At 53.9% G+C, this 27,781-nt stretch overlaps 1 protein-coding gene across 12 annotated transcripts in view; it reads left to right on the top strand.

Moving 5' to 3' along the window:
- Positions 1-27,781, top strand: part of TOGARAM2 (TOG array regulator of axonemal microtubules 2) — a 62,214-nt gene that overhangs the window by 13,241 nt on the left and 21,192 nt on the right. For 3 of the 12 annotated variants that reach the window (XR_012003194.1, XM_072767404.1, XM_072767409.1), the window contains exons 2-15: positions 2,076-2,185; positions 2,637-2,787; positions 6,426-6,564; positions 8,460-8,573; positions 10,273-10,554; positions 13,121-13,332; positions 14,040-14,230; positions 17,420-17,466; positions 19,972-20,138; positions 22,806-22,956; positions 23,148-23,309; positions 25,744-25,897; positions 26,037-26,142; positions 26,980-27,215. Coding sequence is in view for 10 of the 12 variants with exons in the window: in XM_072767404.1 (XP_072623505.1) it covers positions 6,537-6,564; positions 8,460-8,573; positions 10,273-10,554; positions 13,121-13,332; positions 14,040-14,230; positions 17,420-17,466; positions 19,972-20,138; positions 22,806-22,956; positions 23,148-23,309; positions 25,744-25,897; positions 26,037-26,142; positions 26,980-27,215 (1,850 nt within the window). In the remaining 2 variants the exon portion in view is untranslated. Of the gene's footprint in view, positions 1-1,959; positions 2,186-2,636; positions 2,788-6,425; positions 6,565-8,459; positions 8,574-10,272; positions 10,555-13,120; positions 13,333-14,039; positions 14,231-17,419; positions 17,467-19,971; positions 20,139-22,805; positions 22,957-23,147; positions 23,310-25,743; positions 25,898-26,036; positions 26,143-26,979; positions 27,216-27,781 lie in introns of all 12 variants that reach the window. The other 9 variants (XR_012003195.1, XM_026015979.2, XM_026015981.2 and 6 more) reach the window with 6 other exon arrangements.

The following is a 27,781-nucleotide window of genomic DNA, read 5'->3' as shown; positions in this document are numbered from 1 at the left end:
GAAGAGCCATTTCCTGGCACAGGACAGTCATTTAAACGCTAGGCAGGGCCACCCCAAGTTTGCTGAGATGCTGATTGGAAGAGATGTTTAATTCTTCTCAGCCCTTCAGGTCCTCTCATACCTGTAAGTGCTCACGGAGTGGAGCTCCAGCTGCTGGGCAGGGGTCCCCGAGCGGAGAAGCCAAGCAGAGAGCCTTCCTGGGGCAGTGGACTGGGCGACTTTGGTCAGACTCCAGGACTAGGATCAAACCCTTGGACCACTCAGACCTCAATGGTGGAAATGTCAGGGAGGATGGGCAGAAGGCTTCCGAGTGGCAGCCAGTGGCTGTGTTTCAGGCAGGCTTGACACATGGCACCCAGCCCCAGGAAACGGTCCTCAGGAAGCGTTGTCATGGCCCTGACCAGGCACTGCCATCTGAGGCAATGCACTGACCAGTGCTGAGGTGCCCACTTAGGGGAGGCCTTGGTGGGAGGGTGGAGGAGGAAGCTGAGGACCTTGCCAGCTGGTGGCCACTGTGATGCCTGCAGGGGTGTGGCCCCTCAGGGTAGGCTTTGGCTGTGACTGCCCTGTAGCAACTTCAGGCCCCACATTAACCCCTCATTTACCAGCCAGGAGACTAGCTGATCTTCAGGGTCTCTTACAGCTCAAAATTCAGTGACCAGAGAAATAGAGGAAGGTACCTCTTGCCCCACAATGTGAAGCTTCGTTGATCTGATCTAGCATGTGATCTGATCTCTAATTTATATTTGCATCAAGATGATACACAAAAGTGGGACAGACTCAGATTTTGAATTTTGTAAATTTGTGGATATGTTACATATCCTTTCCCCGAGGGACACCACTTACTCATCCAGTGCCTTTGTGTGGATTAGAAAAAGACATCTCATGATCAGGGCACTTTACTTCTCTTCATCAGAGAAAGGCACTAAATGTGGCAAATCCGTAGTGTCTACAGTGTGAATCATGCCCCCTTAATTATGATGCCTTGTGCAGTGCCCAACCTGAACAATCCCACAGGGCGGCTGTGCTTGTCACCCACTGCCATAGTCTTCCAAACAGAGCCTACATAAAATTTTTTCTCAACCATAGGCCTTCCCATGTCTTCTAGACCAATGATCCTTATATCAGAATTCACGGCCCTAGACATATATGCAGCTCTTTCCTTCCTCTCTCTGTACCCACCTCCCTCCCCCTCCAACACACACACTGAATTATTGCAAATGGAAGGCTGCATTCTTCAGCTGTGTTGGGAATAAAAATGGTTGAGAAGTTCTGCTTTGGGCTCTTGGCCATGAGATCCACCCTATCCCGGAAAGTCATTAAAACGCAGGCACTGACTTCCTCCTTAACAGACTCTGTTCTGGTAAGAAGGGATCTCTTGGAGCATTTCCCAGCAAGGTAATACTTGGGCTGCTCTTCCAGGTGTCCTGCCCCTGCCTGTCCACGGACGCGTGCTCGTCCCCGAAAACTTATGCAATGAAGGACATCCGTCAGGTGGCACCTCCATGCTACCACAATATTAACCCTGAATTCTTGCTTTGGGGCTAGACAACTTGAAATGCTTTTCATATTTTATTGAATACTCTCAGTAATATTGTGAGAAAGGTGTTACTATTTCCCTTTTGCAGTTAAATTGAAGGCCAGAGAGGTCCAGTAATGCGTTGTAACGTGTGAAGTCACACAGCTAGTAGGCGATGGAATTAGTGCAGGGCTGTTAACTCCTGAGCGCACACTGTCCTCTCATGTCTCCACTGATTAGTTCCAGGTCTCCATCCAGCTACTTACCCTCTCTGAGCCTCGGTCTTATCATGTATAAAATGAAGACAATAACATCTGCCATGTTGCGCTATTTCAAAAGCTAACTAGAACCATCTGTGGCAGTACCCGGCCCTAGGCCTGGTGCAAACCAGCACGGAACTAAGAAATGTTAGTTCCCTTCCCTGTTTCTTCTCAAGAAAGCTGTCTGTGAAGCTGTGCTATAGTTTTCGATTTCTTCATGCATGTGTGCTGCAACCGGTGATGGAGGTCTTACTATGCGCCAGGCACTGTGTTCGTCGCTTTGTGTTTCTCTACAGTCCTGTGGGCCTGCTAGCTGATGCACCCCCTGCTGTCTGGAGCACAGAGGGTTACAGGAGGATCGGCCCCACCTGATCCCATTACAGCAGGGAGGTGGCATCTGCAACCAGTGGGTGTAGCGCCAGAGCTGGTGAAGGGGCCCGGGAAGGGGCATTAATGGTGGGGGGGGGGGCATGTCATCTGTGAGCTGCCTTCCTGCCAGCCCTGAGTGGGGAGCCTGAATGGGGGTCCTTGGGCACCTCTCCCAGGGGTTCTGGTGGGTGTGGGGATCAGTCTCCCAGTTTTGGTGGAGACGGCTCCTGGACTCCCAGTCCCAGAAGTCAGATAATGTCATTCTTCTCCTTGAAAAGTCTTTAGAGTTCCCCTCGCCTGCAGAGCAAGTGCAGACTCTGAAGAGCACTATGGGTCTCCCCACACTGGCTCTCCACCTTCCCAGGCTCGGGTCCTCCTGCCACGCCCCAAACTCACAGCCTGTTTGTTCCTCCACGCCTCTACTCAGTTTTCTCAGCCTGCGAGGCCTTCCTCACTTCCCTCCTCATCTAGACCCTGCTTCTTTCCAGGCCCGGGGAGGATGCTGCTTTCCTGTGGGGGGTCTCCAGGTGCCTAGTCAGACAGCACTGCTGCCCTCCTGTGTGCCTGTCCCCACCCAGGACCCACTGTGCTCCACCCAGTGTCACAGCAGGTGTTGCTTCCCAGCACAGCAAATCCCAGGTGAGAACCGCGGAGGGCCCGGCCTGGCTAGTCTAAGCCTCTGACCCTACGGACCTGTCTGTCTCCTCCACGTGAGGGGCACCCGTGTCACCTGGATCTGTCTTGTAGGGACGGAGGGCTGGCCCATCATAACTTTAAAGATGGTGCATGGGCAGAGGAAGGGAAAGGAAGAGTTCACACCTGATCTTATTGACTGTCTAGCAGCAATGGTGCTGAATTTTTTTGCACGTGACTTCACTTAATCCTGACCAAACCCTTTGGTAGGACATTTTTTTAAATGAAGAAACCAAAGCTCAAAGGAAATAAAGAAATTTCTTGTTAATATGAGAGGGGCAGAGCAGGGTTCAAACCCAGCTGTGTTTTACAAGGCTAAAGATCTAGGTGTCCCGGGGGTGGAGGGGTGGTATTTAGGAGCATTCTGGGCTGGAGGTGTAGGGTGGGAAGGCTGCCATCTGAGGCCTCTGTTTAGAAGAGAATGTTTCAGTGGGGGATATTTTTGGGTTCAGAATCGAAGTTTGTTCACTCTGCCATCTTTGCCCTATTCCCCTTCTCTACCCATCTTGACATGTCACCACTGTCACCCCCCCCCCCAGTATGTCCAAGGAGGTGAGAACTCTGACTTCTTGGATCCCGTGCCTCTCAGAGGTCTCTAAAAGGAGGAGTGGGTAGTGTCACAGCCACACGAGGGAAGTTGCACCTGTGGCAGCCCCGAGGTGGGTGGGCAGCTAGGGCTGCATCTCAGGACTGGGCCCCCATTCTCTCCTGGGCCTCTCTGCAGGCACAAGCGTGATTGGGATCTTGTCGCTGGGTCTGACATTCTTTACAGGGCCAATGCTAGCTTTGTTTCCCTTCCACTTGAAACCTGAGTCCCCTCTGTGGCCTCTCTTCATTCCTGTGGTGCCAATCACCATGGAACCTGTGTAGCTATAGCTCTAGTGGAAGGAGCAGACAATGGTCAGTTACCTTGGGCCACTCCATTCCCTAAACTGGGAGGCCAAGGGTGGAGGAGCCAGCTCTCTTGGGCAATCCAGAGCCTCAGGGAGTAAGGACAGAATTTTGGTCCCCAGAACCCACTGGCTAGTCATCCTGTAGGTCAGGGGTTGGCTGTTCCAATAGAGAACAGTCACTTCTTGGTGCCCAGAACAGAACAGTGCCAGGTGCAAGTGGGGGTTCAGTGGATTGTGTCTTGGGGGATCAGGTGCTAAGTACACTTGATGCTAAGGCCCAAAGTTTTATCCACATTTGGGCTGGGATTTCTGATCTTGGTTTTTATAGTTTGTACATGAATTTTTAAGCTCCTTCCCGGTTGTGGGCCTCTGTGACTTTCCTGGGGAGGTGCCACCCATTGTTTTCACATAAGACATAAGACATGGTCATTAACCACATGCAGCTGTGGCCACTTCCCCTTGGGCAGGTGCCTGGGAGATCCTGCACACAGACCTTGGGGGTCTAGAGGTCACGCATTGTTGACATGGTCAGGAGCAGGCCTGAGAGGGGGGTCTGGTGGCTGAGTTGCCCTGGCAGGCTATGGCGTGGCTGCAGGTCTCTTCTCTGTGCTGCAGGTGTCCCCAGGGCATGGAGTAATATCAGCTTCTGGCCCAGTGGCCATTGTGCCTACTGAGGAGGTTGTGGCAAGTGGGGAGGGGGCTGTCTTGTTCAGAAGGCCCTTAGCAGTAGCGCTGGCCACTGAGACATATGTCATCTGTACTCTCAGGTAGCTCCAAATTTTCTCTTTAGTCTCCTAGAGAGTGATCACCTTGGGGAAACTGAGGCAGTAATAACCACTTTGACAGCGTAAGGTGAGATGCAGGGCTGAGATCTCAGTCGGAAGTGAATCCGAACTGTAGCCCAGTGGTTCTCAATCCTGTTTGAACATCAAAATCAGTCAGAAGTTAAGAAAAAGTAACCGAACAGATTCTCATGACCTGGTCCCTAGAAGACTCTAATTCAGTAGAGGCCAGAGGTGGGGCCTTGGAATCTGTCGTCCTTTCTATTTGTTCCCGGGTGGCTGTGATCCGCAGCCAAGGTTGAGAACAAGGGCTGTAGCTAAATCTCGCTTTTCTGCATATAATTCGCATAGAAAGCCAATGCTCTGGTTCGAAATGGCAGGTTTCACTGTCTGCAATGCCTGGGCTCTGGCTTGTTTTGCTTTAATTCAGCTGTGGATGGCCTGTCCCCGCCTGGAACATTCCTGCTGGGCTTTGCCGGAAGCAGCTGCTTGCCAATCTCTTGAGTCTCTTTGCCAGCCCGCTGGGACGAGGGGCAGGTTGTTGAGACCTCTTCCACCACCTGCTTGGGAGAAGTGCTGGGTCTCAGGGACATTCCCTTGTGGCCAAATACTTATCCTAGTAGTCAGCAGACAGGGAGCTGTGAGGAAAATTCTCCTTGGACAGAGAACCTGAGGGCTTGGGGACGTAAGCAGAGAGACCAGGCAAAGGCTGAGCTGGAACCTCTGTTGGGGCCAGAAGTGTTGCTAGGAGCTGCTCTGCCTTCTGGGGCCAGGGTGGGGACGGTGGCAGGCTGGCTTCCAGGCGGAAGGAGGTTTTCTCAGTTTCTGAGTTGGGATTTGCTGCTCAGCAAAAGGAAGTTGGCACTGACTGTATCCTGCCCTGTCCCCAGATGATACCTCGAGGGAGCTGCTCCAGAGTAGAGATTGGGAGATGTGGCCTTTACCCCTGATTTTGTCACTGATCTGCTCTGGCCTCCACCTCCCTACCTGTTGAGGTGAAAACAGGTCACCCTTATCTCAGCAAAGACTATTAAATTGGGTGAAGTCACAGAGCCCGTGGTGAGACCCTTGTCCCACGGAAAGAGAATAAGGTCAGATCCGGAGTGAGAGCTGATGATTGACCCCAGCGGATTAAGGGAGACCAGAAAGAGGCTTGAAGTGGTCAAGCAGTTGGCCACAGGGCGATGTGATGACTCTCTGACAGGGTCAGAGGTGTATGGTTTGGTGAGAAGGTGGGCCATGAACTTCGTGCAGATAGAGGCTGGCACATCCTGACTGAAAACTAGGGAGCTGCTTTCTGGGGAGACCCTGCCACATCCTGAGTGGTAAGCGGAGTCACGGAGCTCTACATGTGTTACGAGCTTCCGGGGCAGCAGGGAGAGAAAACAGGTTTTGGTTTTTGTTTTTTTAATTCGTGAGAGACACAACACAGGCAGAGGGAGAAGCAGGCTCCACGCAGGAAGCCCGATGTGGGACCTGATCCTGGGACCCCCGGACCACACCCCGGGCCGAAGGGAGAACCCAAACCACTGAGCCACCCAGGGATCCCCAGAAAACAGGTTTTTGAAGAAAATAGAAACTAATAGAGAAAGAAGGCATCAGATTCCGCCTTGATAGATTCCACCTTCCCCAGAGACCCTAAGGTGTCCTTGTCAAGGCCACAAGGTTAGCCAGCTTAGCGGCTTTCGGTGACACTCTTCGTAAAACAGCCCTGCTCACGGTCACGCGGCCTTGGCACTTGGAAAGTTTCAAGTGTCTCAGAGAGTCAGAACGTCAGAAAAGAGATGTCCTTTGGTCCAGCAGCAAATTTTCTCCCTGGGAGAGTACTTCGGCTCCTGATGGGCTTCCTGCAAAGTCATTTCAAAAGTGTGTTATCTGTGCGGCTTCGCTCTGCTGCTCCCTACTGTAGGCCCCGGATGTTTCGGGCCGCAGCCTTCTGGACGCCCGAGGACTGTGTTGACAGCCCAGCAAGTAGCGCCTGCCTCCGGACAACCTCCCGGGCAGCTTCTCCACCCAGGGCATGGGCAGCCGCGATGCCGTCCCTCCAGGTAAGGGGCCGCACCTGCCTGGGAGACGTAGCAGCCAGGTGGCCACGCCTTTCCCCCCTGGCCCAGCTCTCTGCTGGCTGACGCTGGCCCCCCATGCTCAGCTTGTTGTCTGGGGGCTTCCTGGCCCCAGGGAAAGGCTCAGAGTGTTCTAGAAATTCTCTAGAGGCTGAGCTGCGCCTCCATTGTCTGTGCTGGTGGGCTGGCTGAGGAGCTGGCTTGTTTTGTGGTCAGAGGACATGAGGCTGGGCTCTCAGGGAGGGCTGGGTGTCTCTGTCTCTTCGGCTGCAAGGCAGGAGGATGGGAACAGCGTGGCGAGCTCAGTGTCGGGAGGTGGGGTTCCAGGTGTGATGCTCTGCCTCTGGGAGCTGGCTACATGAACCTCAGTGTCCTCTGGAGAGTGAGGAGATCCACAGGTCCTGCCACAGATGGAAGGGGTGCTAGTGAGGTGGGGAGCTGCTTTTCCCTGGAGAGGTTGGAGCCAAGGCCCTGGGATGACTTGGGAGGGAGGTAGAGGACCCTGCAATGACAGGTCATTACCTAGGGGCAGAGCACCCTGGGGCTTTGATATGTTAATGTAAGAACAGTTTTAATAATTTAGTGCCACATCAGATCCTGCTGGACATTAGAGTCTTGTAGGGAAGTGCTGAAAGCTTAAGAAAAACCTAGAAATCTAGAAATAGAATGAAGGTGTGACCGTATGAACCCCTAATCCTGTCCAATTCCTTTGCTTCACTGATCTGGGGACTGAGACTCAGAGAGGCTAGCTTATTTCCTCAAGGTCCCACAGCTGACAGAAATAGCAAGGGAGCAGACTCCTGACTCCTGGTCTAGGGACCTTCCACCCTGGGAGTGGGTGTGCTGGGTTGCACCTTGGTGGGGGCTTCTCCAGCTGGTGGTCCTGAGATGTACCTCAGATGGGGAGCCAGGGGGTGTAGGACCAATGATTCAGCTTGCTAACATTTAAGTGCCTCCTGAGCAGGTCCTACAAAGATGACTAGGACGGGGTCCCTGTGCCAGGGTGTGGCAGGGTGGGGTGGGTAAGGTGGAGCATGCCTGGCCTGCAGTGGGGACACGGAGGAGAGGCAAGGCTTCTCAAAGTAGTAGTGACTGCTTAGCAGAGGCCCCCTCCCCACTTCCTGACCCTCAGCTCAGGGCCCCACCGCTGGGCTCCGAGCCCCACACTGTCACTGCCTATTCCTCATCATCTCCCCCACCGGCCTTCAGGCCTTGCCCAGGATGGTATCACTGGGGACTGGGGCGCAGAGCCCCTGACAGGCAGCGTTTGATACATATCCGCAGGAGGGATCGACCGAATCAATTTGCTGAGCCGGGGAGGTTTTGGAGGAGATAAAGGGTCAGTGCAGAACACGCTGATGAGGGGCTGGAGGACTCTCAGGAGAGGGTTGTTGGGCAGGTAATTAAATGCTCTGCTTGGCCATCGGCCACCGTGGGGAGAGGTCAGGGTCGAAGCCATAGATTGGGGGTTACTGCATGAAGGTGACAATTAAAGGCATGGCAGGGAGAGGCCCATGTGAGCAGCTAGAGGTAGATGTGCAGGGGAGGTGGGGCAGGGGAGTGTGGGGGGAGGGAGCCCGTGAAGGGGCCTGTGAAGGTGTGGAGTGGGGGGGTAAGGGCAGGGCTGGAGCACAGCTGGACAGAGAAGGCTGGCAGGTGTGAAAAGGGGGATCCAAGCCAAGAAGGCTGGGCACAGTGAGGTGGTGGGCTTTGGTGGGATCATGGCACCCTGGCCAGCTGGGTGCAGGGTGGGAGGTCCCCACCTTGGGCCAGGCTCTTGCTTGGGGGATGGGCCACAGAGCCCCCATGGGGGAGAGTGCTGGGGCAGTCTGTTGCCCATCCTGATCTCAGGTACTGCTCTTCCTGTGTTCTGTCCCCAGCCAAAGTTCCGGCTCCGGTGGCAGTGTACTGTGGGAGTGTCCCTCGAACGAGTGCTGGGCCCCGTGGGCCCCCGGCTGGACGCAGCGACTCCAGGCTGCAGGCTTATGGAGAAGGTGAGGTTGGGAGACGAGGCCTGCTGATGCAATCCCACCATGTGGCCTTCGATGCCCTGAGTGGCCTCTCCGGGTTCCACGGGCAGCTGCCCCATCAGGGCTGGGGAGCGGAGAGCAGAGCCTAGGCCTCCGCCTGGAGAGAGGACGTGCGATGGCCTAGATGCCTGGCTGGGCCCCCCAGCTATGGGCAGAGCTTATATTCACAGTAGTGTCTGCTCTAAATGCCCCTCAGTTCTAGGTGGGTCCTTTCAATTTTGTGGCTCAGGGGATGGAGATGCTAGAGGGGGACACACAGGAACAAGACGTGGGGATCCCAGCACACCCCTCACTGTCCGCAGAACCCAGGGAGAGCCCCGGGAGCCCCGGGAGGACAGGGCCTGCTGCCCCTCACCTGGGGGTCTGGGCAGGCAGTCAGCATCCAGGGCGGAAGGCGAGGAAGAGGCTGCCGGGCAGGGGACAGCTGCTGGCGTGGTGGTTTTCAGGACGGCCATCCAGATTCCCGGCCTCTTTCTGCTCTAACTTCCAGCTGCAGACCCCCTTCCCTGCCGAGCCCTGGTTCGAGGGTTTGCAATGGAGAACATGATTACTCTAGCAGCTGGCCCTCCTTCAGGCTACAGGCCTGGGTGGCACCAAGGTCACCTCTTGCTGGGTCTGGTGCTGTCCAGGATCTGTGACCTCTTTCTGCAGGGGTCACGGCTTATGTCAAGGCACTCCAAAAAATGCTTTCTGTGTGTGGTAGAAACTCTAAAAGCTGGTCTCCTGGTTTGCTTTCCCCGGCTCTCCCATGGTCAGGGCTCCTTCAAGGACTAGTTCAAACATCACTACTTCATGAAGGTTTTCTAGATCCTTTTCTTCCTTCTCTACATGCACAAAGCATTTTGCTGAGATCACTTTTATGGCACATCTCACCTTTTACCTTGTAATGAACCCATTTAGGGACAAATCTTATTTCTCGAATAGATTGAAAGTCCTTTAGTGGTAAGGACTGCGTCTCACCCATCTCTGGACCTCCACTGCCTGGACAGTGCTTGGCACACACGAGAGGCTCTCACTGAGTGTTTGTTGAATGAGCACTTGGATAAGCCAGTGTCTGCGTGGAAGCATGCTTTGTTCTGAGTCACCTGAACTCTTTTCAATCTGCATTTGGTATTGTTGGGTATATATTTATATATTTTAAAGATTTTATTTATTCATAAGAGACACAGAGAGAGAGGAAGAGACACAGGCAGAGGGAGAAGCAAGCTCCTTGCAGGGAGCCCGATGTGGGACTTGATCCCGGATCCCAGGATCACACCTTGAGATGAAGGCAGACGCTCAAAAAATGAGCCACTCAGGCGTCCCTATTGTTGGGTATATTGAATGAATTGGTTGGGGTCCTGGAGCTTGCTGCTGGATGGTGGTCCCTGAGCAGAAGGTCTTCCCTAAGTATTTATGGCCTCATGTCTGTGCTGTGATAGGGCTGCACGTTGACTCCCCTTTCTTCCCTCCAGTAGCTCATGACACAGGTCTTGTTAAGGTTAGGCTTCACAGAGGCTGTTGAATGAATGAATTGAGCCAAAGAGCGATGGTAACGCCAAGTGATCAGGATTCATGGGGCAAGGCCGGATGGTTCTAAGGAAGCAGCACCGAAGAGCTGGCTGGTGCCCCGTGCTGCCATGGGTGATGTGTGCCTCGCTACTCTTGCCTCTGTCTCCCTCAGGCTCCCTCCAGCCAACTCTGAGCGTCCCGCTGGAGAAGCCACTGCACCTCTTGAGTGGACACAGGGACCCCAGCAGCCTCAAGCTGGATGCCCCCCTGAAGAGCTGGCAGGCCAGGAATGGCCACCCCAGGAGCTTGGCCACCTTGTCCCTGGGGTCCAGCCCCCCAGCACCCTTCTCCTCTCTGGAGTCTGAGGCCAACAGTGTGGCCCGGGACACCACCCAGATCAAGGACAAGCTCAAGAAAAGGAGGCTCTCAGAGGGCTTGGCAACATCCTCCCGAGGTGAGCCCTGGGCCCAGTGCACCCATCTCCCACTCACCCTGAGGTCAGGGACCCCAGGCTACCTGGCTGTGAGGATCGGTAGGTCTCTGCTGGCAGCCGGGTTCTCTCCCAAGCTGATCAGGGCACACCCAGCGAGCTGCCCTCCCGGGAAGGCCACCTTCCACCTGGGCTCTGCAGTGCCCTCCCAATGAAGCTCCCCTTCCCCCTTGCCTCCTTCTCCCCCTGCGAATCTTCTCTCCAGAAGGATCTTTCTAAAGTGCTGACCTGATCATGTAGTTCCTCCCACTCCCACCAATGATGCCTAGAACCACCCCATGGTTTGGGGATGTGCTTACAGTAAGCTCCTAAACAGTCCCTTGTGCACGAGGCTGTCACCCTATGTCTACACCACACTCTCCCCTCCTCCTCTCTGCTCATCAGATACACTGCCCCCCCCCCCATTCTGGAGCAGGTGGGCTTCCTCCAGCCTCAGGCTCTGACAGGCTATCTCCTCACCTCCCTCCATTGCTCGCCCATCCTTCCTGCCCAGCTCAGAAGCCTTCCTCAGAGGGGCCTTCTTGACTCCCCAGTCTGCCTCCGTCCCAGTGACACTCTGCCCTCCAGTTTTGTCTCTCAGCTCTTTTCACGGTTTGCATCTGTGTATTCACTTGTGTGATTATTTGTTCCACATCTGAATTTTGGACTTGGCGGTATTCTCTAAGAGGTTGGGAGAGAGTTGCCTGGCAAGGGAGATTCTCCAGAAACGTTTGTTGAGGAGATGAGCAAAGAATTAAGCAGTGGGCACTTTATATTCCAGTAGTGGACAAACCAGGAAAACAGGCCAGGTTCAAATCTCAGTCCTGACGCTGGCTGGCTCTGGGACTTTGGGCAAGTCACCCCTTCAACCTCGGTTTTCCTGCAGTGTGATGGCGATAGTAATATGCTGTGTGACAGAGTTCAGTGACAAATTGTGCACAGAATTCTCAGCACCTGGCATTGTGCGTAGAACCTAATAAATTTTCATTTTCTTTTCTCTCTCCTCTTCTCCCGGACAAATCGTGTCACTGGGTCTTTTCTTAGCTCAGTGAATGCTTGAGCAACAAGGAATAAGAAGACTTGAAGTCTTAGGAAGAAGGGGGACATCCTGTCGAGGGGCAGGTGGTTGCTGCTGCCAGACTTGGGGTTGTACCCGGCCAGCCCTGCTTCCCGTGAGGTCTCCCTGGGGCATGACGGTGCCCAGGGAAATGCAAGGGAGCCCCTGTTAGGAGTCCCCCTGGGACTGGACATTATGGAGGTTGCAGGTGGGGGGGGTGGCCAGAGTGCTTAGAATTTCCAGGTGGCTCAACTTCTGGAATTGCCGGGCCAGTGACTCCCTCCTTGAGAGGTCTGAAGTCTTTTTCTAGACCTGTCATCTCTTTTTCTAGACCTGTCATCTCTTTTTCTAGACCTGTCATCTCTTTTTTTCACCAAGTTCTAGTATAGGAGAAAAAGAACAGGGGTTGTTCTACGCATGTACAGATGGGAAGTGGTCTTGATTTATCAGGTCCCTCAGCAAGTGTGGTGGCACAGGGATCTCTGGTCCCCTGAACAGGCCTGGGCTGTCCTCTCCACCCTGGACTGAGGCTATGTTGGCCTCTCTGTGCCACCACCCAGAGAGGGCCCAAGGTGGGTACCGTCTCCACCCAGCTTGTGACCCCGTCCTTACATCTCTCCCTTCAACACGCTGACAGAACTGATGACAGGGCAAAGCAGAGCCAGGCTGGGCAGGGGAGCCAGAGAAGCTATTTTGACTTGGTTGTTTTGATGCAACCGCTTTGATGTAGTTGGAACGAAATGGCCTTTGCAAGTTACACTCTCATTTGTTTTTTTCACCACCATAGGGACAGCAGGGGGCACGCGGCTGCTCCCGATGGGGTGCGGCGAGGGGCAGAGAGGATGCCTGTTGGGCACATAAGTTACTCGTAAAGGGGCTGAGAGCGTAATGGTCTGCTTTTAGATTAGGTCAGGGTGTCCCCTGTGTCAAAACAACAGCACCCCACATCATCAGCTGAAAAGGAAGGGGGCACAGAAGTCATTTGTCATTTATGGGCACCCGTCATGTGCCAGGTCCTTTCGTGGTGTTGTACGCAAGTCGTTGAATCTTTGGATAACCCCTTGACGTTACTCCTTTCATTTCACAGAAGAGCAAATGGGGCTTCAGAGACTTGCCCAGCTCCCCCAGCCACTAGGCAGGCCCGGAGCCCACTGGCCTACTCCTCGTCTAGTACTGGCGTGCTTCCCTTCCTGTCTAGCCTGCCTCTGAATTTTATTTTTATTTTATTTTATTTTTATTTTTATTTTATTTTATTTTTTGCCTCTGAATTTTAAATAGATGACTTTGATTGGCTCTTTTTACCAAATTTTATAGAAATGGGAAGAGACCCTCAGCAGTGTCGGCTTGCTCAGCCTAGAGGTGGGGGTGGGGCCGGGGTGATCTCCTCCTCCCCTCACAATCCCAGCCATCCCTGGAACATGGCCCTGTTGCCAGTACCTGGATTCCCTCACTCCCCGTGCCCCTGGGACTAACTTATGCCCCACCCACCCCCAGTCTCCCTGGATCCTGTGGGAGGCCCCAAAGGAGTTCCTCTGAGGAGTGCCATCCCCCGGGCCACCTCTCAGAGGCTCCTGAGACTGCCCAGGCCGATGCCTCCCATCCAGAGCATCCCTACCACCCCTGAGGCCGGCGGAGCCAAGGAGAAGGGCCTGGACCCACCTGAGAGCAGTCAGGGTCCGCAGGGGCTGAGACCTGGTGCCCAGGAGGTAAGGTGGTTTGGCTGCTTGGAGTTTTGCCTGTCTGTCCTGTCTTTATTTTCATTCTTTACCACCCAACCCTGGTCCCTGAGCCCTGAGCTTCTCTGGAGGTGTGCAAGGGGCTGCCTTCAAGGGCAGGGGTGGCACTGGGAGGGGCATCTTCCCCACAGCATCCAAAGCCTTTGTACCTGGCCTGGGAGCTTGGCTGGCTGCCCCAGGGGTGCTGAGCACAGGCTGTGTGCCCTCCAGTCCTCACTTGGTGGTCCCTAGACCTTCTCTGGTCTCCATGTTCTAGAGTTGCTCATGCTCTGGCTTCTACTCTACCGCTCACTGGCTGTGTGACCCTGGGCCAGTCATGGTCCCCTCTGGGCCTAGTTTTCACATCTATAAAAAGAAGATATTAGACTAGATGTTTTTGAAGATCTCTTTCATCTCTGATGTTGTAGGATTTTCTGAAGTGAGGAGAAAAACAAATAATAATAATAACAAAAAGGGAGTAGGGATGAGGGGAGGTCTTCTGTTGTGGAGTGGTAAGGAAACAATGAGCTTTCAGTGTGGGTGGGAAGGTCCCAGAGTTGTGTAGCTGAAAAGAAAGATGAGAAGACACTTCCCAGCACTGCTTGTTACTCCAGGTGGCTCCTGATAAAAGGGACTGCCCTGTGTGAAGGGCCTGGAACGTGAGCATCCAAAACCTTCCCCCCAACCTCCGCTCCCAGGTGCAGATCTCCAGACAATACCTGCACTGCAATGACGAGAAGATGCACAAGTCACTGGGGGGCATTGTGATCCCGCCCATCCCGAAGGCCGGGGTGTCTGCTGGGACCTCCTCCTGCACACCTGGCTCCCTTCCCAGCTGCTTGCCTCCAGGCCAGGATGTCCTCACGGGCCTCAGGGTCCCCCGCACACGGTAAGCGACCCTAAGTCAAAACTGCCCTGCAGTCCTGTCCCCTTCTCGCTGCCCCCCGCCCCCAGATCCGCTGCACAGGGCCAGGGCAGAGCTCTGGGGGGCCGGGCACATGAGGGACTGGCTCACCCATGAGCCACAGGCCCAGGGAGGGCACAGCACCGACAGCCTGCCCACGCCCCTCAGCCTCCGTTGTCCACCCGTCTCCTGAGGCCTCTGGGTCTCCAGTGATGAACAAAACACGAGCTCCATTCACAGTAGCTCTTTGTTATTACATATTTTCTTAATTAACAGATACTAAAAATACAAGCACTACCAGGTATGTGTGTGGAAGTGGGAGGGGATGGCCCACAAAAGTTTTGGGCTTGAAAAGAGGTGTTCATCCTCAAACTTATTTGAGAACCAGGGGGGTGGAGGGTTGCTGTGTTGTGATGAATCTGAATTTTTGGCTCCTGAGTGCCACAGAGGAGCTCTTCAGAGGCCCTGGAACATCCCCAGTCAGTCCAGACTGATGGAGCCAGTGCGCGTGTGTGAGACACAGAGACAGAGACAGAGAGACACGGGAGAAGGGAGAGAGGTATCCGTTCTCACATCAATTTGGGGCTGGCAGAACTGAATTCACCCATTTCTCTCCCGCCCCCTCACCTCTGTCTCCTCTCCCGTGCTGCCTTCCCTCCTTCCCAGCGCTGGCCGAGGTGGGCCTGCTCCTGGAGGAGAGCGCTCCATTGCCCTCTGCCTCTGCACCCCGTGTCCTTCCTCCTTTCTCCCCTCAGAGGCGGCCCTGGTGGCTGGAGGGACAGGACCCCAGGCCATCACACCCATCTCACTGCTCGGGGCTTCACATCATGTGAAGTGTTGACATCCTTGTCATCTTCTCCTTCTTTGTCCTCCTGACTTGAAACATTCTTTTTTTTTTTTTTATTTAAGATTTTATTTATTCATTCATTTGAGACACACACACACACACACACACACACACACAGAGAGAGAGAGAGAGAGAGAGAGGCAGAGAGAGAGGCAGAGAGAGAGGCAGAGGGAGAAGCAGGCCCCATGCAGGGAGCCCGATGCAGGACTGGATCCCAGGACTCTGGGATCATGACCTGAGCCAAAGGCAGATGCTCAACCACTGAGCCCCCCAGGCGCCCTGAAGCCCACTTCTTGACCTTCTAGGCAGTGTCCCCTGCACTCTCCTGTGTCCATCTCTTACACGTGGCCATTCCTGCGGTTTGGTCCTGGCCCTGTGTGCCAGCTCCTTGTTCCCTCTGGGGGAGTCTCGTCTGTGCTGGCAGCATGCGGGGATAGGAGTCTTCCTCATGCACCCTCTGCCCTCGGTCTCCCTAGAGTCGAGCTCCACATCCCACCCTCCTGGTGGGCATCTCCAGGGTCCTCCTGGCTGATGCAGGTCTGGCGTCAGAGGGAGAAAGGGGGTCTGTGCCACCATCACGGCCACACTGATGGGCCACCTCACGTTTCCCCAGCCTCCCTCCCTCCCATGACCTGCCACCAGGTCCCTTCCATTTCTAATTTTGGCATCATCTTCGGCTCTTGCTCCTGTGGCCTCCGGTCCTGACAGATTGCCACACCCCACCAGGTCTTCTGTAAACAAGGAAAATACGAAGGCTGCCACCCATCTCTTGCCCCTGCCTTGGTCTCTGTTTCTCAGAGGCTCCCTCTCGAGCCCCCCTACAGCTCCTAGCCCGGCTGCTTGCCGCCTGGGCTCTGCGTGCTAATCTTCTGTTCTCCTGCAGCACCCTGTGGACCTTTCCTCCATGTGATTCACATTTTATGACATCCTGGGCCTGCCCCTTAAAGTCGAGTTTCCTTGGTCTGACGTTCAGGGCCTGTCCCAGCTCGCCACTCTGCACGCCTTCTGCCTTCTGTGCTGCCCTGCAGGAGCCTTCCTGCCTCCAGAGCCCCGGGGGTTACCTCCCACTCCGTCCCACAGCCCCAGCACCAGCCTTCCCCCAGGGCCCCATTCAGCTCCTGTGGTTCTTCAATCCCCACCAGTCCACGCACCAAGGCCTTCCCTGCCCTCCCTGGGGATAGCGATCTGGGGCGAGGGGTAGGGTGGGGGGAGGTGCCTCCTCTGTGCTGTCCATGTGGCATCCAGCCCATGGGCCTCCTGACCACACTTTTATTTAAACTGCCTATCTATCCATCAACTGGGAGCACTGCAGGCAGAGGCCATATTTCAAAATCTGTGTGGCTCCCATGGTGCCAAGCTTGGTACCTGGCACGGGTAAGTCACACAATAAATATCTGCTCATGTGCCACCCTCTTGTGACGTGGATTTCTCTCCAGGCTAGCACACACGTGGGAAGGAGCCTCCATTAGCATTTCTTTCCTCCCTTCGCTGTTCACCCACCCATCCCTACATTCGTTTACTTAAGTGCTACTAAGCACCTGCTGTGTGCCAGGCACCGTGGAAACAAAGCCAAACAAGACAGTCTCTGTGTCCTAGGAGCTCAAGAGAGAGATTTATTAGTAAACCATTGGATCGACGTCTAGGGAGGGAAGCTAAGATCGAAGGCTGCCCATCACCCATCATTCTGGGAAATGATCTCAATCAGGCCGGGAAGCCTTCTTGGAGGAGGTGAGGCCTGAGCTGACAGCTGAGGGAGAGTCTGTAAGATGAGGAGGAAACAGCGTGAGGCATTCCTGGAACCGCAAGGGGTTGGCGCGGCAGCACCGGTGTTGGTGTGACACAGGCGGGGGCGATTAGCAAGGCCGCACAGTCCCGTGTGCGAAACCCAGGACCGTGAGCTTTATCCTGAAGTAGCAAGGCACCACTGAAGGCCTTTTGGTGTGGAAGTGCCACCAGATCTGAGTTAGACCACACTGGTGACCAGCATGGTGCATGCTGAGGGGGGGACCCCGAAGGGGCAGCGGGGAGAAGCCACGGGTGCCTGAGCAGGGCGGAGGCAGGGGTCTGCGGCATCTGTGTCTGGCCCCAGCCCGGCCTGGTCTGGTCCCCCGCCCCCGGCAGCCTGCACTTCACTCTGCAGATGGAGCAGCATCTCCTGTAGCTTTGAACTCCTAGGCAAGAGCTTCTCTACAGAGCCCACCCGCAGCCCCTCCCTGGGTCCCCCCTCCAGCCCATTGTGCCATCCTGGAGCCACCCAGCGCTCCTCACCACACTGGCTCCTACTTGCCACCTCTCATGGTGCTTCTTTTCTCCCCCATTCTTTTAAGATTGTTTCGGGAGAGTGGGCCTCGGGAGAAGACCCCTAAATCTCTGGGTATGTACTCCCTATGCATACCCCCACTTGCTGCTTATTCAACTCCCTGCTTCCTAAACTGGGTATGAGATCAGAACTAGGCCTGGAGTAGGTATGAGCCCCTCATGTCATGGATGGGGAAGCTGAGGCCACCGGCAGTGCCACCTGCGAGGACAGCAGCCCTTGCTCTGTGCCAGGCATGTGGGCGTATACTAGTACGTGAGCTCCACGATACCCCAGCTGAGAGAGAAGCACAGTGCCTGTGTGACACAGGGACGGGGGCACCGAGACTGCGGGCTGGACCCCGTCCCTGGCATGGGAGGCAGCCTGTCCTATTTGCATGCACCTTGCATGCCTCCAAAGACCATGCTTCTGACACATTGTGCAGCCGCCCCTGCACTGTTTTAAGCAAGTAGAGGAGAATGTTCCTCACTAGGTGGAGTGAGATTTAAACCACACCCCATGAACCCCTTAGTCAGCTGGTCCCAGAGGGTTTTGGTGTTGGGAGAATAGGGCCAACTGGATTGGAAGTGAGCGGGCAGCCAGCAGGTGCAGAGAGGCTTTGGAAGGGAGCAGGAGGCTCTGCAGCCTGATGACCTAACTCTGTGGGGAGGAGGGAGGCTAAGCCCAGGGCAAGTTGGGTGAGGGGATCTGGACTGAGCACCCCGAGCGTGGGGATGAGGGTTGACGCAGCTGCTGTGCTGACTGACAGGAGGGGGCAGGCTCCTAGTCTAGCTTTCCGGCAGGTCACTCTGTACAGCTTAGCAAGTGGGTCAGTTGGTGAGGGGGAGGCTGTTTCCCAAGAAGCCCCAGGGTCAGGACCTTAGCTGAGCCCAAGAAGCAGAGCTGGCATAGAGACCTCTGGCAGCTGCTTCTCCTGCCGTTCTCTGGCTGGGCTGCGGTGGGATGAACTTAGGTGGTCTGCTATGACACACACTGGCACCCACAGTGTCCCCCAACTGCCAGCATGGGGGTTTGGGCCAGGAGACCCAGTTTGTACCTAATCCCTTGTTTGCATCACCAGCTGCTGCTTGAGAACCAGGTCCCTGGGGGTTTGGGTGTAGGGGCCAGGCTGCTCAGACAAGGCTTTCTAGGATGTCTCTTGAGGTGGAGGTGAGGAGAGGGGATATGAAATAGTAAAGTTCTTAAAGCCCTCTCAGACCCTTTAGCCGTTAGCTGGGGATAACATTGCTCGATAACACGCCTACCACATACAAGGAGCTCACGTGGTATTGTCTGAAGCTGAGGGCTTTCCCCAGACTTGTGGCATTCCTGAAGTCCTTGCCTCCAAATTAGCTGGCACCCAGGCATCTGTGTCCTCTGCCCTGCTCCTTACTTCTGGGCAAATGGAGCCTTTGCCCCTCCTCCATCTTGGCCCCTGATCCTTCTCCTGGGATCCAAGCAGAGGGATCCTTGGCAGAAGGCATGGGCTGGGCTGAGGTTCAGGGTAAGCTGAGGTCCAGGCTGAGCCCTACTGGAGCCTCTGGTTCCAGGCACCCCTTCCAGCAACAGGCAGCCCTAGATGGTGGCCCCCATTCCAGTGGACAACTTATTTGCAAGTTCACCCAAGGACAGTGAGCTCCAAAGTTTGTGAACAGGAGAACCCAGTTAACATTTCTTTCATTAAAAGAAGACTAATCTACCCCTATCCTGCCTCCATAATAAGACATGCTACCTTTGAAATCTATTGATTAGGAAAATCTAGAATGACCAAGAGATCCTACCGATTTGATGTCATCTGGAAATGAAATTCTTTTAAAAGATTTATTTATTTATTTATTTATTTATTTATTTATTTATTTGAGATACAGAGAAAGAGAGAGAGGCAGAGACACAGGCAGAGGGAGAAGCAGGCCTCATGCAGGGAGCCTGATGTGGGACTCGATCCCGGGACTACAGGATCGTGCCCTGGGCCAAAGGCAGGCGCCAAACCGCTGAACCACCCAGGGATCCCCTGGAAATGAATTTGTACTGCATCAATCACAAGAGCTTGTGAGGGGTGCTGGGTCTCAGCCTGTCTGTCAAACGAGGGGATCAGACTAGCATTGCTTAATTCTCTGGTCCCTTCATGCTGTGTGACGACTGGGTTCATTTTATTTTCTCTCTTCCTGTGGTACACACCTCCTGGGTAAGATAGACTGACATTCTTTTAAGCTTCTTAAACAATATCTTGAACTTCCTAGATAACAGACTTGCCCCCTGTTTCCTGCCCAGCCTCCTCCCTTCCCTGTCTTCTAATAAGGTGTGTGATAATTATTGAATGGACGGTTGGTTGGAAGGATGGATGCACAGATGAAAAGAGGAGAATGTTGGTCCTTGGGCGGCCCCTTCTATGCCCGCCAGTGCTGTTCTATAAAGTTTCACCACCACGAAAGCATTGGGCAGAACAGTGGAGAGTAGTAGGCTTAGGCAGTAAAACGTTACACCATCCACAGGGTTCCAGAACCCCAGGGGTAGCCCAAAGGGGTGGGTGCTGCTTCAGAGTGCTGGGTGTCCTCAGCTCCATTCTTGTTCTTGACTCCTCAGAGCCAAGACCTTCAGCCCTGCCTGTGAGAGACAGGTCTGCCGCCCCTGAGATGCCTGCCCTGCCCTCATCTCAGTCCGCTCCGGCACTCACAGCCTTCTCCTCCGGCCAGGCCAAGGAAGCCCACCCCTTGTTCAAAGAGGAGGACCAGAAGGAAAGCAGTACCAAGGTATCTGGAAAGTGAGGGGAAAAGAAAATGGGGGTCATAGTGGACCACCGGCTGAACACAAGCAGGCTTCTGAAATATATAAATGTGGGGCCAGCTTGAGGAGGACAAGAAAGAGCCCTGAGTCGGTTACCCTGGTGCTTAAGGCTGGAACCTGTAAATGGGTCATGGGTGAGGACCAAAGAAAGGAAGAGGAACAAGAGAGAGGAAGAGAAGGATGGGAGGGGGGTGCTAGGTAAAGGGAAGAGTAAGTGGGGAGCTGAGGGGCAGGATGAGGGAGGAAGGGAGGGCAGAAAGAGGTCACACAGGGTTCCGAAGGAAGCAGGATGTGGAGAGTAGAGAGGGGCTTAGGTGAACCAAGCCGAGTAATTTGAACCAACCCCCAAGATAGCAACGGAGGCAGCTGACTCAGAGGCAGATCAGCCAAAGGCTGTGCTTGACAGGCTGACAAATACCTTGCACTAAGGTGACCTTGGTCCAGATGATTCTCTTCCCTGGTCTGGGTGAATTTACTAAAACTTGAAGAGTCACTGTTATGGGAGAACTGTGCTCAGTATTTGAAATAGAGATAGAAGCGTACAGTAAACATGCCTGGAGGGCGCGCTGTGTGCACGCGCTTTGTTAGGATCCGGTGATGATGATGATGAGATCCGGGCACCGCAGCCCTCCCACTCCGGCCAGGGTGCCAGCGCATGAAACAGAGAATAATTCAAGGCTGTAAGGTGACCCCACCGTCCACCCTGCCTTGGCTGCTCACACCCATGGTCAGAGCTTGGACCTTGTGATAACTTCACCTCCACTGGCATCTCTTTCAAGCAATCCCTCTCAGTCACCGCTGTGTCCTGTTGTTCTAGCTTCATCCAGCCGCACCCCAGCCCCAGCATTTCTTCTTGTTCTTGCATCAGCAATATCCTCCCTGAAATCAGACCATTCCTATCAACATCTTTGGCTCTCTCTGTTGTTTCTTTTATCTTTTTTTTTTTTTTTAATTTTATTTATTTATGATAGTCATACAGAGAGAAAGAGAGAGAGGCAGAGACACAGGCAGAGGGAGAAGCAGGCTCCATGCACCGGGAGCCTGATGTGGGATTCGATCCCGGGTCTCCAGGATCGCGCCCTGGGCCAAAGGCAGGCGCCAAACCGTTGCGCCACCCAGGGATCCCTGTTTCTTTTATCTTAAGAAAACAAATCTACTGCCTGGTCTCCCATTCTGTCTTGAGTCTACTGCAGTTGGATTTGGGTCCCAATGTCCCCACTGAAACTGCCCATGTCAAGGTCACCAATGACCTTTACCTTCCCATGTGCAGCATAGCTCAGTCGTCTTCTAATTTGACCTGCCAGCAGCTTTGGCTCATTCTTGGAAGTCTCCACCTTGGGAAGGAGGTGACGGAATGGCTTCCCCCTTGGTTCTCGGCCTCCTCCAGCTCTCGTTCCTTCTCAGTCCTTCTTTGCTGGCTCCTCCTCATCTTCCTGCCTTCTACATGCCAGAGGCCCCAGAGCTTAGATCTCTGGCCTCTGGTCTATTTATCCTGACCCCCTGTGACCTATGCTGGTCCCTGGCATTAACTGCCATCTATATGCAGAGGACTCCCAAATCTCCCCGTCTGGCCCAAACCTTCCCCTGACCTGCAGCAACAGTTAGATTATATAACCAAGTATGTATTAACTGATATTTTCCATTTCCATTTTAGTGTCTAATTGTATTTCAAACTTACCTTATCCAAAACAAGTGTTGCATCTTTACCCACCAAAATCTCTTTCCCCAGTGTCCCCTTTTAGTAAATGGCAGGAAAAGGCAATTCCAGCCTTCCAGCTACTCTGGCAAAATATCTTGGGCCCGCCCTTGCCTCCTCTCTTTCTCTGCTGCTCCACACCTCATATATCAGCTAAAGCAGTGGGTTCTCCTTTTGAGACATATCCAGAATCAGGCCATTCTGTCGTCATTCTTGCTATGCTAGTGCAAGCCCCACCCCACAGAAACTCTTGGTTCTGTTTGGCAACTTTTCCCCAAATTAAATTATTCCCAAATATAAAGTTAACACTTAGAGGAACCCTTCACTCTCGATGGAAGTCAGATCATGTCACTCCTGTGCTCAGAACCTCAATGATTTGCTGTGTCCTTTAGAGGACAAATCTGACTCCTCACCATGGGCCGCAGGGCCCAGTGTGCTATGGCTATGCCCACCCCTGCCACCTCTGACCCTGTGTTTTACCGTCCTCTGATTTGGGGTGCTCCAGCCAGTGTCCTCATAGCCCCCAACCATGCCCAGCGTGTGCCAGCCTCAGGGCCTTTGCATTCTATTCCCTCTGCTTAGCATACTTCTCCCCTAGAAATCTGCATGGCTCCTGCTCCTATATTTTATTCATGTCTCTGCTTAAATTTCACCTCCTCAGGGAGTCTCGCTGGGTCTTCCTACCTAAAATGGAAGCCCTGTCACCCTCTGTCTCTGACTTTCCTTCTGGTACATATTGCCTGATGTTAGAGATTGATCTGTTTGCTCTCTCCCCTCTCCATGGCAGGGAGCAAGCAAGGTCTTGGTCGTTTTGTTCATTCCCAGAAGAGTGATGGCACATAGGAGCCACTTGCATTCCTGATGATTGGATAAATGAAGGGACAGAAAGCAGAGTTGGGTCCTCGAGGTAACAGAGTTTGCCTTGACCTTGTGCCAGATCCAGGTCACCATCTCCAAGTCTGCCCAGGAGAAGATGCGGCTGAGGCAGATGAAGGAGATGGAGTTGCTCCAGAGGGCAAAGGAGCCAGAGAGGGAGAGGGAGCTTATTTCCCAGAGCCTGGCCTCCCGGAGAGCCCTGATGAAGGAAGGTACTGGGTGCCTGGGGCAGGATTCCCTCAGGCTGGGCAGACGACTTGGCCAACCCCTGGGCAAGAGAGGGACTACCCATAGCTCCCCATGCTCCCCATCCTGACATTGATAGGCCCATGTCCAAAGGAGGACGTTGGGGCTAAGGATAGGTGGGACCAGCTCTGTCCTAGGACTTTCTCTGCCTCCACAGGCCTCCTCCCCCTCCGGGGCAGTGGGACCGTGTCTGTGCCCAGTGGGCTGAGCAGCCTACGCAGAAACATCGGTGTCATCCTGAGGAAGCGGGCCAACCGGGCCTCCCTGCCCAGCATCCCCGTCAGCAAGCAGGAGCCCAGCTTTGCCCGTCATGCTTCAGGTAGGGCCCAGACCGCCCGGGTGGAGGACACATGTCCCTCTTGCTGAGCTGCCTTTGGGATACTTTGGGGCATGGCAAAGGTGACCTGGTCTGCTCTGCTTCCTGTTACCTGTGTTAGAGGGCAGCCTGAGGTGATCATCCAGAGAGAGAGGAATAGTGTGGGAGTCAAAGTGTCTTTGGGCCAGACCGGGGACCCAGGGAAATGCAGCCAGAAGTAACTGAAAGAAGGGCAGATGTGCCCAGTCTGTGTGATGTGTTCTGGAGGGCCCACCGGTGCACCAGGATCACAGATGCTGGAGAAAAGCATCCACGAAAGTGGCTGGAAATATCGAGAAGAGGAAGAGATCTGTGAAGACCTTGGGTTTCTGCAGTTTGCCTCCTAAAATGTTGGCGTTGGATAGGGCTGATTACAGCTTGGGATCCCAGGATCCAAAGGTCCTCCGGGATTCTCAGGAAGGTGCCAAGGGACAAAGGAGGCTCTGACCCTATTCTACCAGAACAACATCTATTTTGCCTCACTATTTTTTTGGTATATTGGGCATCCACTAGAGATTTAAATTTTGAAAGATTTTGCTACTAAAGAACATTTGAAAACAACCAGCCTGATTCAGAGTTTCTTTTAAGTGTGGGCTGTGGTGGGACCATGCTGATGGAATAGAACATCATTTTGGTGCCAGAAACAATATTGACTCATCCTTCTTTGCCATTCTCTTTCTATCCCTTTGATTCCTTCAAGTAGAAAGTCTTAATTCAGTGCCGGTCTTGAACACCCGTCTCAGGCTGGGAAATCTCCTTTTTAAACAAAGAAATCTTCCTTCCAGCTTAAGTCATCAGAAGCTGGCTACGATTTGATAGCCAGAGTTTATAACATCCTTTTATTTTTATTGCAAATACCCTATTCTGTGACAGTATTTGTTTATTGATTATGGTAGTAACATAAATTTCCCTTTAGGATAGACTTATTTAAGATTTGAAAAGTGGGTTGGCTTGAAGAAGAATTTTATTTATTTTATTATTATTTTTAAAGATTTTATTTATTTATTCATTTATTTATTTATTTATTTATTTATTTATTTATCACACACACACACACACACACACACACACACACACACAGAGAGAGAGAGGCAGAGACACAGAGGGAGAAGCAGGCTCCATGCAGGAAGCCTGACGTGGGACTCGATCCCAGGTCTCCAGGATCACACCCCGGGGCCAAAGGCTAAACCTCTGAGCCACCCAGGGATCCCCTAAAATTACTGGTAGTTAAGAGACATGGCAAGAAGTCATGAAAGTGGTAGTTGAGTGGTTGCTACTTGGGAGATACTGATCTATTTAATCCACCCCACTCATTTTATAGCCAATAGCACTGAGACAAGAGACCCAAAGTCGCCTGATTTTACTTAAGGTGATGCTGGTCCATGGGGGCTAAGATTTTGGCTAATGACTCTTATCCAATGGCAAAGCCAAGAGGAGAATCCAGGAATGAGGTCATTTTGTCTTGGCTTTAAGTAAAGGATTGTCAACTCATATTTGCCTTGGACCCCCTGGAGGCATCATGTGGCAATCATGCTGGTAGAGATGAGCCCCTGAAGTGAAGTAGCCACAAAGTGAGGCGTGGCTGTGAGAGCTCTGGGTTCAGAAGAGACCCTCTTGTCATGGCTCTGCTGCTGGAGGAGCTGAGGGACTGTGGGTGGGGACCCCCATGTCCCCATGCCTCTGAGGCCTCGATGATGTGTTTCGGGCATTGGAACTGATAGATAGCTAAACTGCCTTCCTAATCCCTTCCTAGGGTTTTCTGATTCTAGTATCTGCCCCCAAGGAAGGAGAGCCTAGAGAACATGACCTAATTTTAAACAACATCCCTGCTTATTGGCTGTCCCTGCCAGTGTGGCCATGTCTTGACCACATGGGCCCCCCATGAGCTGCATTGTCTCCTTTGCACTTTCACTGTCCCTCGCTTCCCCCTTTGGACCCCTTCCAGGCCCTGCCCGTGGGCAATTTCACAAAGGACTGAGAGGAGGGGGAAGAAGGAGAAGCTATAACACAGGTTCCCAGAAGGGGGTGACATTAGAACACCACCAGTGTGAGTAGGGGGTTCCCTCCTTCAGACTATGAGCCTCAGCCAACCGCAGATAGGGCAAGATGGGGGCGAGTCACAAGCTTGGTGGACTCTGCACATGGCATCAAGCAGTACACGGCAGGCCAGCTTGTTTAGAGCCATCAGATTGGCAGGGCTGGGGTGGAAAAGGCTGACAAGACGTAGAGCTTTCGGTGGTGTCCGTGGCTCCCCAGCGGGGGAGGCACAGCCCTGCCCTCTCAGCCCTGGCCAGTCCTTCTCCGAGCACACCTTGTGTTCGGTGGGCTCAGGGACGCAGCCAGGCCTGGGTCTTCCTGCTGAAATGTGCCCTGTTCCTCTTCTTTTCCGTGAGGGCAGCCAACTCATTACCTGCGGTGCTTACCTTGGGGTCTCCCGAATGGGATGAAGAGGAGGAGGAATTGGATCCTAGAATCTTTAAGGAGTTGAGGCCTTTCTCGAACCCTGAGCTGGGGCTGATGGATGCCCTCCAGTGCCTTGAGAGCAACGACTGGTGAGGGCACCCCTTCTCCTGACCTCAGCTGCCCGCCTCCCCTGCTGTGGGGATGGGGTGGGGGTGGGGGCGCCCCTGGTCTGCATGGGGGCCTCCTCCCTCCCCACCTGCCTGTGACAGCCTGGAACTTGCTTCTCAGGCAGATGAAGGAGAAGGGCCTGCTAAGTGTCCAGCGCCTGGCGGCTTGTCATTCAGATGTCCTGGCTGGGAGGCTACATGATGTGTCCTTGGCTGTGACTGGGGAGGTGAGGCCACCTAGACAGCCTGTGTCCTGTGTGCCGTCCCCACCCTGCAGCCAGTCCTCCTTCCCTGCTGCCACCGCTCAATGAGGGTCATGCGGCTGCCCCGAGGGGCCATGGCTCCCTGGAATGTGGCATCCCCTGTTCACTTCTTAGCCCTCAGCTATGGAGGTGGGAGGTAGTCCCCCCGCATCTCAGATTGGAGAACTGGGCACAGGAGTTTCCTTGTTTCTAATCTCTGGGCATTCAGAATCAGAACAATCAGAATCCTGTTTGATCCTGTTTGTCACAGCCCGCGTTGTCCTCTATACTCAGAGGCCCGACTGAGGGGCTGGAGTGTTCTGAGCCAGATCTCCAACCTCAGGGAAGTTGTAACATTTCCCAAGGGCTTGGGGCTGGGGCTGGGGCCTAGATGGGGCCCGGAGGGGCCATGAGATGCTCTTATCACATGTGGAGGCCAGGCCCCTTCTTGGGAATAGACTATTCCAGTGGTGGGGGCGGGGTGGGTGTGGGGGCGTTTGTGATGCCCAAATTGAACACTATTTGTAAAAGTACTTGGAAGACTAAGTGTTGTACAAATTTCAGATGTTCAAATTTTAAATTTCAACTGGAATTAATAATTATGATGATAACAATAATAATTTATTTTTTAAATGGGGCTGTTTTGTCGAGAGCTACTACGTGGTTTTCGTTTCCAGCCTGGCAAAGCCTAGGCCTGCAAGGGGCGGTGGTGGTGGTGGTGGTGGTGGGAGAGGGTGGGCCCGTGCCTTGTTCTTCATATGTTCTGGAGCCCTTGGCAGGGCCTAGCAGTCCTGGAGGGTCTCTGTCCTATCCCTTTCCTAGGTCACCAACCTCCGCTCCAAAGTGTCACGCCTGGCCATCAGCACCCTGGGAGCCCTCTTCCGGGCCTTGAAGAAGAACATGGACCAGGAGGCTGAAGAGATTGCCCGCTGCCTGCTTCAGAAGATGGGGAACACCAGCGAGTTCATCCAGAGAGCGGCCAACCGCTCCCTGGGGGCCATGGTGGAGAATGTGACCCCTGCCCGCTCCCTGGTGGCCCTCACCTCGGCGGGCATCTAGTACGTGGTAGCTCGTTGTCAGAGGGGTGGGTTGGGAAGGTAAAGCAAGGGGAGAGTCCCGGAGAGAGGAGTGGGCAAATGGAGCAGGTGCCTCACACATTTAGCTGGGGGAGGGAGACCCTGCTTCCCGGTGGGCTTCTCTGCCACCCTTCTTGGGCCAGGTTGGGGATCAAGAGGTGAGCATGGGGCAGCCCCAAGCCTTAGCCACAAGGGTTGAGCTGCTGTGTTCTGTTCAAGGCTGGGGAGTTCAGGGCATCCGTAGTAACGTCCCCGGAGACAGGGCTTAGAACCAGCCTGCGGCCTGTGTGCCTCTCTTGGGGGGCAGGCATTCTTTCTGATGAAATCAAGGCTCTGAGTGGAGCAAGGCACAAAATCTTACTCCAGCTCACACCTCTTGGACTTTTCCTGGGGAGGAGGAAGGTGCTTGCCTATCCCCCTGGCACCTTTCACCTTATTAAAAAACCCAAACCCCAAACCATTTCCTAGGGCACTTGGGTGGCTCAGTGGTTGAGCATCTGCCTTTGGCTCAGGTCATGATCCCGGGGTCCCAGGATCGAGTCCCACAT

Source organism: Vulpes vulpes, chromosome 8 (assembly GCF_048418805.1).
Source record: "Vulpes vulpes isolate BD-2025 chromosome 8, VulVul3, whole genome shotgun sequence".
In the NCBI taxonomy this organism is placed as follows: Eukaryota; Metazoa; Chordata; class Mammalia; order Carnivora; family Canidae; genus Vulpes; species Vulpes vulpes.
This window is presented reverse-complemented; position numbering and strand designations above follow the sequence as displayed.